Source organism: Lithobates pipiens, unplaced genomic scaffold (assembly GCF_037356315.1).
Source record: "Lithobates pipiens isolate NorthernLeopardFrog02 unplaced genomic scaffold, aLitPip1_a1.2 Scaffold_22, whole genome shotgun sequence".
NCBI classification, from domain to species: domain Eukaryota; kingdom Metazoa; phylum Chordata; class Amphibia; order Anura; family Ranidae; genus Lithobates; species Lithobates pipiens.
The window spans coordinates 1,484,928-1,504,062 of NW_027507784.1; the positions used below are offsets into that span (position 1 = coordinate 1,484,928).

General features: G+C 51.1%; 1 protein-coding gene across 2 annotated transcripts in view; it reads right to left on the bottom strand.

The window, feature by feature from the left end:
• The window catches only part of KREMEN2 (kringle containing transmembrane protein 2), a 42,101-nt gene that overhangs the window by 19,691 nt on the left and 3,275 nt on the right, over nucleotides 1-19,135 (bottom strand). For both annotated transcript variants that reach the window (XM_077494051.1, XM_077494050.1), the window contains exon 4: nucleotides 5,324-5,415. In XM_077494051.1, the coding sequence (XP_077350177.1) occupies nucleotides 5,324-5,415 (92 nt within the window). The remainder of the gene's footprint in view (nucleotides 1-5,323; nucleotides 5,416-19,135) is intronic.

Here is a 19,135-nt window from a genome sequence, read left to right on the forward strand (position 1 = left end):
AGGTGTTCACCAGCACCTCTAGTGGTGAGGATGGACTTGACTGCAACTGGCTCCAGGTCGCGACCCCCAGGGTCCCCCAGCTCACACCCACAGTAGGCAACAGGAGGATAGGGATGGTGAGGGACAAAGCCAAGGTCGGGGCCACAAGCAGACAAGAATAGTCGGGGACACGCCAAAAGGTCAGGATCACAGGCAAACAAGGATAGTCAAGACACGCCAAAGTCGGTAACGGAAAACAGTAGCAGAGCACACGGCAGGAAACAGGAAGCTAAACACACAAAGGAATACACAATGGTTGATCAGCACTGAGGCCTGCAGTGCACAGGTTAATATAGGGCTCCCTGATAGGGCCTGGGGTGGAGCCATGCTTAGAGGAGAGGTTATAAAAACCACCAGGTGGAAGTGGCTGACCTCTTAGTCTGAAGACATGAGGGAAGGTAAGCAAACACAGGAAGATCACTGCATAACCATGACAGATATTTACTGAAAGACAGGCGCCGCCGTCAATGGCGATATGCCACGCGTGGTGGTTCCCATGCGCATGCGCGGGAGTGACGTCATCGTGGCTTTGCTGAATGACAGCGGCGGAGCAGCGAGACCCCACCGGGAAGATGGATGTGCCGGACTACAAGGGACAGCGGTGACATCGCTGGCTCCTGTGTCAGGTAAGTGACACATAATGGACTACTATGCGATGCGATGCGATGTGATGCGATGCATAGTGGTCCATTATGCTTTGCCTTTGCAGGGAATGAAAGTGGAAGTGACACTCATCAGGGTTTACTTCCTCTTTAAGCCCTGATAAAATAACATTTCAGTACAGCGCAGGTCAGTGCGATAATCACTTTGATTGATCGGCGGGCACTTATGTGACCCGATGGACACTTCTGACTGAGATTCTTTTTGATCCAAAGATGTGGGCTTCATTTTTTGATTGCTCATTCATTGTACTACAAAACATACTATATAAAAATATACTATCCATATACAATATACTAATCCCAATAATGACAAGAGATCTTCTCTATTACAGAGGAGGAGGATATGTAGGAGGTCGTTTGTCCGTATAAAAATGTCAGGGATGAGGAACAAGGAAATGACTTCTCACTTGTATATATATTACTTATTTATATATTAAATTACTTTATATTAAATTATATTATATTATTTTATTTTATAAACTTTATGGTCAGGCAGCCGTGTACCTGATCGGCGGCGGCCATTCCAGTATTCAAAAGCCACGCCTCCTCCTCGTCTGTGATAGGCGGAACAATCAATTTCCCAGCATTCAGTGTTCAGCCTATCATGGACATCCGCTCATCGTCATAACACAGACGAGGATGAGAGGATGTCTGTGATAGGCTGAACACTGCCTGCTGTGAAATTGAGTGTTCCGCCTATCACAGACGAGGAGGCGTGGCTTTTGAATACTGCAATGTCCGCTGTCTGTCTCCATGACACGCTGATCAGGTGGGCAGACGGCGGCTTGCGGTTAGTGTGTTAGCGGTGGTTACGGGTAGCGGTAGTGTTATGGTGCCAACTTGCCAAGTCATTCCAAGTCAAAGTCATTTATTGAATTCAGTCAAGCAAGTGGCAAGTCCTCAAACAGGTGACTGAAGTCCCCACCTCTGCAGAACATACAGAGGGCAGGCAGGATGGACCTCACCCCCCCCCCCACATTAGATTGACCCACTAGGGTAGTGATGGCGAACGTTGGCACTCCAGATGTTTTGGAACTACATTTCCCATGATGCTCATGCACTCTGCAGTGTGGTTGAGCATCATGGGAAATGTAGTTCCAAAACATCTGGGGTGCCAAGGTTCTCCATCACTGCCCTAGGGTTTTCAATCCTTCTCAGCTCTACTGATTGGCCGGTGGCAGAATGTTTGTTGATCACTTCTGTTTGCTTGAATCATTCTTTCTGTGTGTGCCGAACAGATCCAGTAAACACCTCACTACCGCCATATTGGAAAAGAACGGCGGGTAGGTGGAGGTTTATTCCTTTGGGGTGCAGACTGGGGGCATATTCACCATGAATGGGAAAACACCACTGACCACCAACAGTTATGAGGCACTACTCACCACTGCCAGAAGGGGGCACTCACCACCAACCCTTACCATAGAGAGGCACTCACCACTGACCACCACCATAAGGAGCCACTTACTACCAGCCACCACCATAAGGGGCGCTCACCATCGACCACCATCATAAGGGGGCACTCACCACTGACCACCACCATAAGGGGCCACTTACTACCAGCCACCACCATAAGGGGGCACTCACCCCCGACCACCACCATAAGGGGCCACTTACTACCAGCCACCACCATAAGGGGGCACTCACCCCCGACCACCACCATAAGGGGCCACTTACTACCAGCCACCACCATAAGGGGGCACTCACCCCCGACCACCACCATAAGGGGCCACTTACTACCAGCCACCACCATAAGGGGGCACTCACCCCCGACCACCACCATAAGGGGCCACTTACTACCAGCCACCACCATAAAGGGCCCTCACCATCGACCACCATCATAAGGGGCCACTTACTACCAGCCACCACCATAAAGGGCACTCACCATCGACCACCATCATAAGGGGGCACTCACCACCGACCACCACCATAAGGGGCCACTTACTACCAGCCACCACCATAAAGGGCACTCACCATCGACCACCATCATAAGGGGCCACTTACTACCAGCCACCACCATAAAGGGCACTCACCATCGACCACCATCATAAGGGGGCACTCACCACCGACCACCACCATAAGGAGCCACTTACTACCAGCCACCACCATAAGGGGCGCTCACCATCGACCACCATCATAAGGGGGCACTCACCACTGACCACCACCATAAGGGGCCACTTACTACCAGCCACCACCATAAGGGGCGCTCACCATCGACCACCATCATAAGGGGGCACTCACCACTGACCACCACCATAAGGGGCCACTTACTACCAGCCACCACCATAAGGGGGCACTCACCCCCGACCAACACCATAAGGGGCCACTTACTACCAGCCACCACCATAAGGGGGCACTCACCCCCGACCACCACCATAAGGGGCCACTTACTACCAGCCACCACCATAAGGGGGCACTCACCCCCGACCACCACCATAAGGGGCCACTTACTACCAGCCACCACCATAAAGGGCACTCACCATCGACCACCATCATAAGGGGCCACTTACTACCAGCCACCACCATAAAGGGCACTCACCATCGACCACCATCATAAGGGGGCACTCACCACCGACCACCACCATAAGGGGCCACTTACTACCAGCCACCACCATAAGGGGGCACTCACCCCCGACCACCACCATAAGGGGCTACTTACTACCAGCCACCACCATAAGGGGGCACTCACCCCCGACCACCACCATAAGGGGCCACTTACTACCAGCCACCACCATAAAGGGCACTCACCATCGACCACCATCATAAAGGGGAGTAAAATCCCCACCTCCACCATAAGGGGGCACTCACCACGACCACCATCATAAGGAGGCACTTACTACCAAACACTGCCAGAAGGGGGCACTTACCACCAATCACTATCAGAACGGGGCACTCGCCACTGACCACCGCCAGAAGGGGATACTCACCTCCCACCACTGCCAGAAGGGGGCACTCACCATCACCAGAGGGGGGCACTCACCACCAACCACCACCAGAAGGGGGCACTCACCACAGAGCACCACCATAAAAGGACACTCACCACCAACCATACCCAGAAGGGGGCACTCCCCCGCGACCACCGCCAGAAGACAGCAATCACCACCGACCACCGCCAGAAGTGGGCATTCACCACCACCAGAAGGGGGCATTCACCACTAACCACCAACATAAGGAGGCACTCACCACGACCTCCATCATAAATGGGGAGAAATCACCACCGACCACCGTCAGAAGGGGGCACTCACCACCAACCACTATCAGAAGGGGGCATTCACCACTGACCACTGCCAGAAGTGGGCAAACACCTCCTACCACTGCAAGAAGGGGGCACTCACCTCTGACCACCACCAGAAGGGGGCACTCACCTCCAACCTCTGCCAGAAGGGGGCACTCACTATCACCAGAGGGAAGCACTCACAACCAACCACCACCAGAAAGGGGCACTGACCACCACCATAAGATGGCACTCAACACGAACCATACCCAGAAGGGGGCACTCACCCCCGACCACCACCAGAAGAGGGCACTCTCCACTGACCACCAAAATCAGGAGGCACTCACCACCAACCACTGCCAGAAGAGGGCAATCACCACCGACCACTGCCAGAATTACCACCAGAAAGGGGGCACTCACCACTGACCACCACCAGAAGGGGGAACTCACCACTGACCACCATCAGAAGGGGGAACTCACCACTGACCACCACCAGAAGGGGGCACTCACCACTGACCACCGCCAGAAGGGGGCACTCACCACTGACCACCACCAGAGGAGGGCACTCACCACTGACCACCACCAGAAGAGGGCACTCACCACTGACCACCACCAGAAGGGGGCACTCACCACTGACCACCACCAGAAGGGGGCACTCACCACTGACCACCACCAGAGGAGGGCACTCACCACTGACCACCACCAGAAGGGGGCACTCACCACTGACCACCGCCAGAAGGGGGCACTCACCATCATCAGAGGGAAGCACTCACCACTGACCACCACCAGAAGGGGGCACTCACCATCATCAGAGGGAAGCAGTCACCACTGACCACCACCAGAAGGGGGCACTCACCACGGACTCCTGACTATTGATATGTGCTGTGCACTCTGACCCCTGCACTCTCCTGGACAATGTTGGGGGTATTTCTACTCTCCTGGCATTTTAGGGTATTTCTGAAATATGATGGCAGCCAAAACTTTTTTCCAAATGTTTTCCTGTATTAATAAATACCAACAAAAATGGTTCTGTCCCAAATAAAGGGTACAAAATGAATCTGGGCATAGTGTTGCATGAGTCAGTAATTGTCAGTCAAACTATGACAGCACTGGAAACTGGTCTGGTGATGAAAAGGTAAGTACAGGTAAGTGGTCACACGATCAATATAATTCATTGTTTACATTTAGGATCGATTGATCACAAAAACGCATGAACACGGGACGTCCAATCACGTCACCTCATCAGGACATGGAGGCGGAGTGAACGGTTCCTACAGAGATGACCATCGATGGGCGTCGTGTTCCGGGTGCTCACCCCATCCTTCACCCGGGCGACTAATTCCCGGAATATTCTACACATACCCAACATTCCCACCGAGAAGAGCGATCGAGCCGGGCGCGTGCTACTCACTGTGACATGTCGGGATATCGCAGAACTTCCAGTATTGCCCATCGTCCGTCTCCGATACGTAACACCAGGGCTGGACGTCAGAGTCCGGGTTCCTGCAGGAAAACGCCATCTCAGTGTCTGTATATATGGAGGTGCCATTAAGAAACCCACCCAGATATCACCCCCTAATCCAAACTGAGACCCGCCAGCTGCATTCCTCCCATTGATAGGAACTATTCCTCCACTGATACCAATCATGGGGCACTATTCCTCCACTGATACCAATCATGGGGCACTATTCCTCCCACTGATACCAATCATGGGGCACTATTCCTCCACTGATACCAATCATGGGGCACTATTCCTCCCACTGATACCAATGATGGGGAACTATTCCTCCACTGATACCAATCATGGGGCACTATTCCTCCCACTGACACCAATGATGGGGCACTATTCCTCCCACTGATACCAATGATGGGGCACTATTCCTCCCACTGATACCAATCATGGAGCACTATTCCTCCACTGATACCAATGATGGGGCACTATTCCTCCACTGATACCAATGATGGGGCACTATTCCTCCCACTGATACCAATGATGGGGCACTATTCCTCCCTCTGATACCAATGATGGGGCACTATTCCTCCCACTGATACCAATGATGGGGCACTATTCCTCCCACTGATACCAATGATGGGGCACTATTCCTCCACTGATACCAATGATGGGGCACTATTCCTCCCACTGATACCAATGATGGGGCACTATTCCTCCCACTGATACCAATGATGGGGCACTATTCCTCCCACTGATACCAATGATGGGGCACTATTCCTCCACTGATACCAATCATGGAGCACTATTCCTCCACTGATACCAATGATGGGGCACTATTCCTCCACTGATACCAATGATGGGGCACTATTCCTCCCACTGATACCAATGATGGGGAACTATTCCTCCACTGATACCAATCATGGGGCACTATTCCTCCCACTGACACCAATGATGGGGCACTATTCCTCCACTGATACCAATGATGGGGCACTATTCCTCCCACTGATACCAATGATGGGGCACTATTCCTCCACTGATACCAATGATGGGGCACTATTCCTCCCTCTGATACCAATGATGGGGCACTATTCCTCCCACTGATACCAATGATGGGGCACTATTCCTCCCACTGATACCAATGATGGGGCACTATTCCTCCACTGATACCAATGATGGGGCACTATTCCTCCCACTGATACCAATGATGGGGCACTATTCCTCCCACTGATACCAATGATGGGGCACTATTCCTCCCACTGATACCAATGATGGGGCACTATTCCTCCACTGATACCAATCATGGAGCACTATTCCTCCACTGATACCAATGATGGGGCACTATTCCTCCACTGATACCAATGATGGGGCACTATTCCTCCCACTGATACCAATGATGGGGCACTATTCCTCCCTCTGATACCAATGATGGGGCACTATTCCTCCCACTGATACCAATGATGGGGCACTATTCCTCCCACTGATACCAATGATGGGGCACTATTCCTCCACTGATACCAATGATGGGGCACTATTCCTCCCACTGACACCAATGATGGGGCACTATTCCTCCCACTGATACCAATGATGGGACACTATTCCTCCCACTGACACCAATGATGGGGCACTATTCCTCCCACCGACACCAATGATGGGACACTATTCCTCCACTGATACCAATGATGGGGCACTATTCCTCCCACTGACACCAATGATGGGGCACTATTCCTCCCACTGACACCAATGATGGGACACTATTCCTCCACTGATACCAATGATGGGGCACTATTCCTCCCACTGATACCAATGATGGGGCACTATTCCTCCACTGATACCAATCATGGAGCACTATTCCTCCACTGATACCAATGATGGGGCACTATTCCTCCACTGATACCAATGATGGGGCACTATTCCTCCCACTGATACCAATGATGGGGCACTATTCCTCCCACTGATACCAATGATGGGGCACTATTCCTCCCACTGACACCAATGATGGGGCGCTATTCCTCCCACTGATACCAATGATGGGGCACTATTCCTCCCACTGACACCAATCATGGGGCACTATTCCTCCCTCTGATACCAATGATGGGGCACTATTCCTCCCACTGATACCAATGATGGGGCACTATTCCTCCCACTGATACCAATGATGGGGCACTATTCCTCCACTGATACCAATGATGGGGCACTATTCCTCCCACTGACACCAATGATGGGACACTATTCCTCCACTGATACCAATGATGGGGCACTATTCCTCCCACTGATACCAATGATGGGGCGCTATTCCTCCCACTGACACCAATGATGGGGCACTATTCCTCCCACTGACACCAATGATGGGGCACTATTCCCCCCACTGACACCAATGATGGGACACTATTCCTCCCACTGACACCAATGATGGGGCACTATTCCTCCCACTGACACCAATGATGGGGCACTATTCCCCCCACTGATAACAATGATGGGGCACTATTCCTCCACTGATACCAATGATGGGGCACTATTCCTCCCACTGATACCAATGATGGGGCACTATTCCTCCCACTGACACCAATGATGGGACACTATTCCTCCACTGATACCAATGATGGGGCACTATTCCTCCACTGACACCAATGATGGGGCACTATTCCTCCCACTGACACCAATGATGGGGCACTATTCCTCCCACTGACACCAATGATGGGGCACTATTCCCCCCACTGATAACAATGATGGGGCACTATTCCTCCTACTGACACCAATGATGGGGCACTATTCCTCCCACTGATACCAATGATGGGGCACTATTCCTCCCACTGATACCAATGATGGGGCACTATTCCTCCCACTGATACCAATGATGGGGCACTATTCCTCCCACTGACACCAATGATGGGGCACTATTCCTCCCACTGATAACAATGATGGGGCACTATTCCTCCCACTGATACCAATGATGGGGCACTATTCCTCCCACTGATAACAATGATGGGGCACTATTCCTCCCACTGACACCAATGATGGGGCACTATTCCTCCCACTGATAACAATGATGGGGCACTATTCCTCCCACTGACAACAATGATGGGGCACTATTCCCCCCACTGATAACAATGATGGGGCACTATTCCTCCCACTGACACCAATGATGGGGCACTATTCCTCCCACTGACACCAATGATGGGGCACTATTCCCCCCACTGATAACAATGATGGGACACTATTCCTCCCACTGATACCAATGATGGGGCACTATTCCCCCCACTGATAACAATGATGGGACACTATTCCTCCCACTGACACCAATGATGGGGCACTATTCCTCCCACTGACACCAATGATGGGGCACTATTCCCCCCACTGATAACAATGATGGGGCACTATTCCTCCACTGATACCAATGATGGGGCACTATTCCTCCACTGATACCAATGATGGGGCACTATTCCCCCCACTGACACCAATGATGGGGCACTATTCCCCCCACTGATACCAATGATGGGGCACTATTCCTCCACTGATACCAATGATGGGGCACTATTCCCCCCACTGATAACAATGATGGGGCACTATTCCTCCACTGATACCAATGATGGGGCACTATTCCTCCCACTGACACCAATGATGGGACACTATTCCTCCACTGATACCAATGATGGGGCACTATTCCTCCCACTGATACCAATGATGGGGCACTATTCCTCCCACTGACACCAATGATGGGGCACTATTCCTCCCACTGACACCAATGATGGGGCACTATTCCTCCCACTGACACCAATGATGGGGCACTATTCCCCCCACTGATAACAATGATGGGGCACTATTCCTCCTACTGACACCAATGATGGGGCACTATTCCTCCCACTGATACCAATGATGGGGCACTATTCCTCCCACTGACACCAATGACGGGGCACTATTCCCCCCACTGACACCAATGATGGGGCACTATTTCTCCCACTGATACCAATGATGGGGCACTATTCCTCCCACTGACACCAATGATGGGGCACTATTCCTCCCACTGACACCAATGATGGGGCACTATTCCTCCCACTGACACCAATGATGGGGCACTATTCCTCCCACTGATACCAATGATGGGACACTATTCCTCCACTGATACCAATGATGGGGCACTATTCCTCCCACTGATAACAATGATGGGGCACTATTCCTCCCACTGACACCAATGATGGGGCACTATTCCCCCCACTGATAACAATGATGGGGCACTATTCCTCCCACTGACACCAATGATGGGACACTATTCCTCCCACTGACACCAATGATGGGGCACTATTCCCCCCACTGACACCAATGATGGGGCACTATTCCCCCCACTGATAACAATGATGGGGCACTATTCCTCCCACTGATACCAATGATGGGGCACTATTCCCCCCACTGATAACAATGATGGGACACTATTCCTCCCACTGATACCAATGATGAGGCACTATTCCCCCCACTGATACCAATGATGAGGCACTATTCCCCCCACTGATAACAATGATGGGGCACTATTCCTCCCACTGACACCAATGATGGGGCACTATTCCCCCCACTGATAACAATGATGGGGCACTATTCCTCCCACTGACACCAATGATGGGACACTATTCCTCCCACTGACACCAATGATGGGGCACTATTCCTCCCACTGACACCAATGATGGGGCACTATTCCTCCCACTGACACCAATGATGGGGCACTATTCCTCCCACTGATACCAATGATGGGACACTATTCCCCCACTGACACCAATGATGGGGCACTATTCCCCACACTGACACCAATGATGGGGCACTATTCCTCCTACTGACACCAATGATGGGACACTATTCCTCCCACTGACACCAATGATGGGACACTATTCCTCCCACTGACACCAATGATGGGGCACTATTCCTCCCACTGATACCAATGATGGGGCACTATTCCTCCCACTGACACCAATGATGGGGCACTATTCCTCCTACTGACACCAATGATGGGACACTATTCCTCCCACTGACACCAATGATGGGACACTATTCCTCCCACTGACACCAATGATGGGGCACTATTCCTCCCACTGATACCAATGATGGGGCACTATTCCTCCCACTGACACCAATGATGGGGCACTATTCCTCCCACTGACACCAATGATGGGACACTATTCCTCCCACTGATACCAATGATGGGGCACTATTCCTCCCACTGATACCAATGATGGGGCACTATTCCTCCCACTGATACCAATGATGGGGCATTATTCCTCCCACTGACACCAATGATGGGACACTATTCCTCCCACTGACACCAATGATGGGGAACTATTCCTCCCACTGATACCAATGATGGGGCACTATTCCTCCCACTGACACCAATGATGGGGCACTATTCCTCCCACTGACACCAATGATGGGACACTATTCCTCCCACTGATACCAATGATGGGGCACTATTCCCTCACACTGATACCAATGATGGGACACTATTCCTCCCACTGATACCAATGATGGGGCACTATTCCTCCCACTGACACCAATGATGGGGCACTATTCCTCCCACTGATACCAATGATGGGGCACTATTCCTCCTACTGACACCAATGATGGGGCACTATTCCTCCCACTGACACCAATGACGGGGCACTATTCCTCCCACTGACACCAATGATGGGGCACTATTCCTCCCACTGACACCAATGATGGGGCACTATTCCTCCCACTGATACCAATGATGGGGAACTATTCCTCCCACTGATACCAATGATGGGGCACTATTCCTCCTACTGACACCAATGATGGGACACTATTCCTCCCACTGATACCAATGATGGGACACTATTCCTCCCACTGATACCAATGATGGGGCACTATTCCTCCACTGATACCAATGATGGGACACTATTCCTCCTACTGACACCAATGATGGGACACTATTCCTCCTACTGATACCAATGATGGGACACTATTCCTCCTACTGATACCAATGATGGGGCACTATTCCTCCCACTGACACCAATGATGGGGAACTATTCCTCCCACTGACACCAATGATGGGGCACTATTCCTCCCACTGACACCAATGATGGGGCACTATTCCCCACACTGACACCAATGATGGGGCACTATTCCTCCCACTGACACCAATGATGGGGAACTATTCCTCCCACTGACACCAATGATGGGGCACTATTCCTCCCACTGACACCAATGATGGGGCACTATTCCTCCCACTGACACCAATGATGGGGCACTATTCCTCCCACTGACACCAATGATGGGGCACTATTCCTCCCACTGACACCAATGATGGGGCACTATTCCTCCCACTGACACCAATGATGGGACACTATTCATCCCACTGACACCAATGATGGGGCACTATTCCTCCCACTGACACCAATGATGGGACACTATTCCTCCCACTGATACCAATGATGGGGCACTATTCCCCACACTGATACCAATGATGGGACACTATTCCTCCCACTGATACCAATGATGGGGCACTATTCCCCCACTGACACCAATGATGGGACACTATTCCTCCCACTGACACCAATGATGGGGCACTATTCATCCCACTGACACCAATGATGGGACACTATTCCTCCCACTGACACCAATGATGGGGCACTATTCCTCCCACTGACACCAATGATGGGGCACTATTCATCCCACTGACACCAATGATGGGGCACTATTCCTCCCACTGACACCAATGATGGGACACTATTCCCCCCACTGATACCAATGATGGGGCACTATTCATCCCACTGACACCAATGATGGGACACTATTCATCCCACTGACACCAATGATGGGGCACTATTCCTCCCACTGATACCAATGATGGGACACTATTCCCCCACTGACACCAATGATGGGACACTATTCCTCCCACTGACACCAATGATGGGGCACTATTCATCCCACTGACACCAATGATGGGACACTATTCCTCCCACTGACACCAATGATGGGGCACTATTCCTCCCACTGACACCAATGATGGGGCACTATTCATCCCACTGACACCAATGATGGGGCACTATTCCTCCCACTGACACCAATGATGGGACACTATTCCCCCCACTGATACCAATGATGGGGCACTATTCCCCCCACTGATACCAATGATGGGACACTATTCCCCCCACTGATACCAATGATGGGACACTATTCCCCCCACTGATACCAATGATGGGACACTATTCCCCCCACTGATACCAATGATGGGACACTATTCCCCCCACTGACACCAATGATGGGGCACTATTCATCCCACTGACACCAATGATGGGACACTATTCATCCCACTGACACCAATGATGGGGCACTATTCCTCCCACTGATACCAATGATGGGACACTATTCCTCCCACTGACACCAATGATGGGACACTATTCATTCCACTGATACCAATGATGGGACACTATTCCTCCTACTGACACCAATGATGGGACACTATTCATTCCACTGACACCAATGATGGGGCACTATTCCTCCCACTGACACCAATGATGGGGCACTATTCCTCCACTGATACCAATGATGGGGCACTATTCCTCCACTGACACCAATGATGGGGCACTATTCCTCCCACTGACACCAATGATGGGGCACTATTCCTCCTACTGACACCAATGATGGGACACTATTCCCCCCACTGATACCAATGATGGGGCACTATTCCTCCCACTGATACCAATGATGGGACACTATTCCTCCTACTGATACCAATGATGGGACACTATTCATTCCACTGACACCAATGATGGGGCACTATTCATCCCACTGACACCAATGATGGGGCACTATTCCTCCCACTGATACCAATGATGGGACACTATTCCCCCCACTGATACCAATGATGGGACACTATTCCTCCTACTGACACCAATGATGGGACACTATTCCCCCCACTGATACCAATGATGGGGCACTATTCCTTCCACTGACACCAATGATGGGGCACTATTCATTCCACTGACACCAATGATGGGACACTATTCATCCCACTGACACCAATGATGGGGCACTATTCCTCCCACTGATACCAATGATGGGACACTATTCCCCCCACTGATACCAATGATGGGACACTATTCCTCCCACTGATACCAATGATGGGGCACTATTCATTCCACTGACACCAATGATGGGACACTATTCATTCCACTGACACCAATGATGGGACACTATTCATCCCACTGACACCAATGATGGGGCACTATTCATCCCACTGATACCAATGATGGGACACTATTCCTCCCACTGACACCAATGATGGGACACTATTCCTCCCACTGACACCAATGATGGGGAACTATTCCTCCCACTGATACCAATGATGGGGCACTATTCCCTCACACTGATACCAATGATGGGACACTATTCCTCCCACTGATACCAATGATGGGGCACTATTCCTCCCACTGATACCAATGATGGGACACTATTCCTCCCACTGATACCAATGATGGGGCACTATTCCTCCTACTGACACCAATGATGGGGCACTATTCCTCCCACTGACACCAATGACGGGGCACTATTCCTCCCACTGACACCAATGATGGGGCACTATTCCTCCCACTGACACCAATGATGGGGCACTATTCCTCCCACTGATACCAATGATGGGGAACTATTCCTCCCACTGATACCAATGATGGGGCACTATTCCTCCTACTGACACCAATGATGGGACACTATTCCTCCCACTGATACCAATGATGGGGCACTATTCCTCCCACTGATACCAATGATGGGGCACTATTCCTCCCACTGACACCAATGATGGGGAACTATTCCTCCCACTGATACCAATGATGGGGCACTATTCCTCCCACTGACACCAATGATGGGGAACTATTCCTCCCACTGATACCAATGATGGGGCACTATTCCTCCCACTGACACCAATGATGGGGAACTATTCCTCCCACTGACACCAATGATGGGGCACTATTCCTCCCACTGACACCAATGATGGGGCACTATTCCCCACACTGACACCAATGATGGGGCACTATTCCTCCCACTGACACCAATGATGGGGAACTATTCCTCCCACTGACACCAATGATGGGGCACTATTCCTCCCACTGACACCAATGATGGGGCACTATTCCCCACACTGATACCAATGATGGGACACTATTCCTCCCACTGATACCAATGATGGGGCACTATTCCCCCACTGACACCAATGATGGGACACTATTCCTCCCACTGACACCAATGATGGGGCACTATTCATCCCACTGACACCAATGATGGGACACTATTCCTCCCACTGACACCAATGATGGGGCACTATTCCTCCCACTGACACCAATGATGGGGCACTATTCATCCCACTGACACCAATGATGGGGCACTATTCCTCCCACTGACACCAATGATGGGACACTATTCCCCCCACTGATACCAATGATGGGGCACTATTCATCCCACTGACACCAATGATGGGACACTATTCATCCCACTGACACCAATGATGGGGCACTATTCCTCCCACTGATACCAATGATGGGACACTATTCCCCCACTGACACCAATGATGGGACACTATTCCTCCCACTGACACCAATGATGGGGCACTATTCATCCCACTGACACCAATGATGGGACACTATTCCTCCCACTGACACCAATGATGGGGCACTATTCCTCCCACTGACACCAATGATGGGGCACTATTCATCCCACTGACACCAATGATGGGGCACTATTCCTCCCACTGACACCAATGATGGGACACTATTCCCCCCACTGATACCAATGATGGGGCACTATTCCTCCCACTGACACCAATGATGGGGCACTATTCCCCCCACTGATACCAATGATGGGGCACTATTCCTCCTACTGATACCAATGATGGGACACTATTCCCCCCACTGATACCAATGATGGGACACTATTCCTCCTACTGACACCAATGATGGGGCACTATTCCTCCTACTGATACCAATGATGGGACACTATTCCCCCCACTGATACCAATGATGGGGCACTATTCCTCCCACTGATACCAATGATGGGACACTATTCCCCCCACTGATACCAATGATGGGACACTATTCCTCCTACTGACACCAATGATGGGACACTAATCCTCCCACTGACACCAATGATGGGACACTATTCATTCCACTGACACCAATGATGGGGCACTATTCCTCCCACTGACACCAATGATGGGGCACTATTCCTCCACTGATACCAATGATGGGGCACTATTCCTCCACTGACACCAATGATGGGGCACTATTCCTCCCACTGACACCAATGATGGGGCACTATTCCTCCTACTGACACCAATGATGGGACACTATTCCCCCCACTGATACCAATGATGGGGCACTATTCCTCCCACTGATACCAATGATGGGACACTATTCCTCCTACTGATACCAATGATGGGACACTATTCATTCCACTGACACCAATGATGGGGCACTATTCCTCCCACTGACACCAATGATGGGGCACTATTCCTCCCACTGACACCAATGATGGGGCACTATTCCTCCCACTGATACCAATGATGGGACACTATTCCCCCCACTGATACCAATGATGGGGCACTATTCCTTCCACTGACACCAATGATGGGGCACTATTCATTCCACTGACACCAATGATGGGACACTATTCATCCCACTGACACCAATGATGGGGCACTATTCATCCCACTGATACCAATGATGGGACACTATTCCCCCCACTGATACCAATGATGGGACACTATTCCTCCCACTGACACCAATGATGGGACACTATTCATCCCACTGACACCAATGATGGGGCACTATTCATCCCACTGATACCAATGATGGGACACTATTCCCCCCACTGATACCAATGATGGGGCACTATTCCTCCCACTGACACCAACAATATGGCACTATTCCTCCTACTGACACCAATGATGGGACACTATTCATCCCACTGATACCAATGATGGGACACTATTCCTCCCACTGACACCAATGATGGGGCACTATTCCTCCCACTGACACCAATGATGGGGAACTATTCCTCCCACTGATACCAATGATGGGACACTATTCCCCCCACTGATACCAATGATGGGACACTATTCCTCCCACTGACACCAATGATGGGACACTATTCCCCCCACTGATACCAATGATGGGACACTATTCCTCCCACTGACACCAATGATGGGGCACTATTCCTCCACTGACACCAATGATGGGGAACTATTCCTCCCACTGACACCAATGATGGGGCACTATTCCTCCCACTGACACCAATGATGGGGAACTATTCCTCCCACTGACACCAATGATGGGGAACTATTCCCCCCACTGATACCAATGATGGGACACTATTCCTCCTACTGACACCAATGATGGGACACTATTCATTCCACTGACACCAATGATGGGGCACTATTCCTCCCACTGACACCAATGATGGGGCACTATTCATCCCACTGACACCAATGATGGGGCACTATTCCTCCCACTGACACCAATGATGGGACACTATTCATCCCACTGACACCAATGATGGGGCACTATTCCCCCCACTGATACCAATGATGGGACACTATTCATTCCACTGACACCAATGATGGGGCACTATTCCTCCCACTGATACCAATGATGGGGCACTATTCCCCCCACTGATACCAATGATGGGGCACTATTCCTCCCACTGATACCAATGATGGGGCACTATTCCTCCCACTGACACCAATGATGGGACGCTATTCCTCCCACTGATACCAATGATGGGGCACTATTCCTCCCACTGACACCAATGATGGGGAACTATTCCTCCCACTGACACCAATGATGGGGCACTATTCCCCCCACTGATACCAATGATGGGACACTATTCCTCCCACTGACACCAATGATGGGGCACTATTCCCCACACTGACACCAATGATGGGGCACTATTCCCCACACTGACATCAATGATGGGGCACTATTCCCCCCACTGATACCAATGAAGGGGCACTATTCCTCCCACTGATACCAATGATGGGACACTATTCCTCCCACTGACACCAATGATGGGGCACTATTCCTCCCACTGACACCAATGATGGGGCACTATTCCTCCCACTGACACCAATGATGGGGCACTATTCCCCACACTGATACCAATGATGGGGCACTATTCCTCCCACTGACACCAATGATGGGGCACTATTCCCCACACTGATACCAATGATGGGACACTATTCCCCACACTGATACCAATGATGGGGCACTATTCCTCCCACTGACACCAATGATGGGGCACTATTCCCCCCACTGATACCAATGATGGGGCACTATTCCCCACACTGATACCAATGATGGGGCACTATTCCTCCCACTGACACCAATGATGGGGCACTATTCCCCCCACTGATACCAATGATGGGGCACTATTCCTCCCACTGACACCAATGATGGGGCACTATTCCACCCACTGACACCAATGATGGGGCACTATTCCTCCCACTGACACCAATGATGGGGCACTATTCCTCCCACTGATACCAATGATGGAGCACTATTCCTCCCACTGACACCAATGATGGGGCACTATTCCTCCCACTGATACCAATGATGGGGCACTATTCCTCCCACTGACACCAATGATGGGGCACTATTCCTCCCACCGACACCAATGATGGGGCACTATTCCTCCCACCGACACCAATGATGGGGCACTATTCCTCCTACTGATACCAATGATGGGACACTATTCCTCCCACTGACACCAATGATGGGGCACTATTCCTCCCACCGACACCAATGATGGGGCACTATTCCTCCTACTGATACCAATGATGGGACACTATTCCTCCCACTGACACCAATGATGGGGCACTATTCCTCCCACTGACACCAATGATGGGGCACTATTCCTCCCACTGACACCAATGATGGGGCACTATTCCTCCCACTGACACCAATGATGGGGCACTATTCCTCCCCACTGACACCAATGATGGGACACTATTCCTCCCACTGACACCAATGATGGGGCACTATTCCTCCCACTGACACCAATGATGGGGCACTATTCCTCCCACTGACACCAATGATGGGGCACTATTCCTCCCACTGACACCAATGATGGGGCACTATTCCTCCCACTGATACCAATGATGGGACACTATTCCTCCCACTGATACCAATGATGGGGCACTATTCCTCCCACTGATACCAATGATGGGACACTATTCCTCCCACTGACACCAATGATGGGGCACTATTCCTCCCACCGACACCAATGATGGGGCACTATTCCTCCTACTGATACCAATGATGGGACACTATTCCTCCCACTGACACCAATGATGGGGCGCTATTCCTCCACTGATACCAATGATGGGGCACTATTCCTCCCACTGACACCAATGACGGGGCACTATTCCTCCCACTGACACCAATGATGGGACACTATTCCTCCTACTGATACCAATGATGGGGCACTATTCCTCCCACTGATACCAATGATGGGGCACTATTCCTCCTACTGATACCAATGATGGGGCACTATTCCTCCCACTGACACCAATGATGGGGCGCTATTCCTCCCACTGATACCAATGATGGGGCACTATTCCTCCTACTGATACCAATGATGGGGCACTATTCCTCCCACTGACACCAATGATGGAGCACTATTCCTCCCACTGACACCAATGATGGGGCGCTATTCCTCCCACTGATACCAATGATGGGGCACTATTCCTCCACTGACACCAATGATGGGGCACTATTCCTCCCA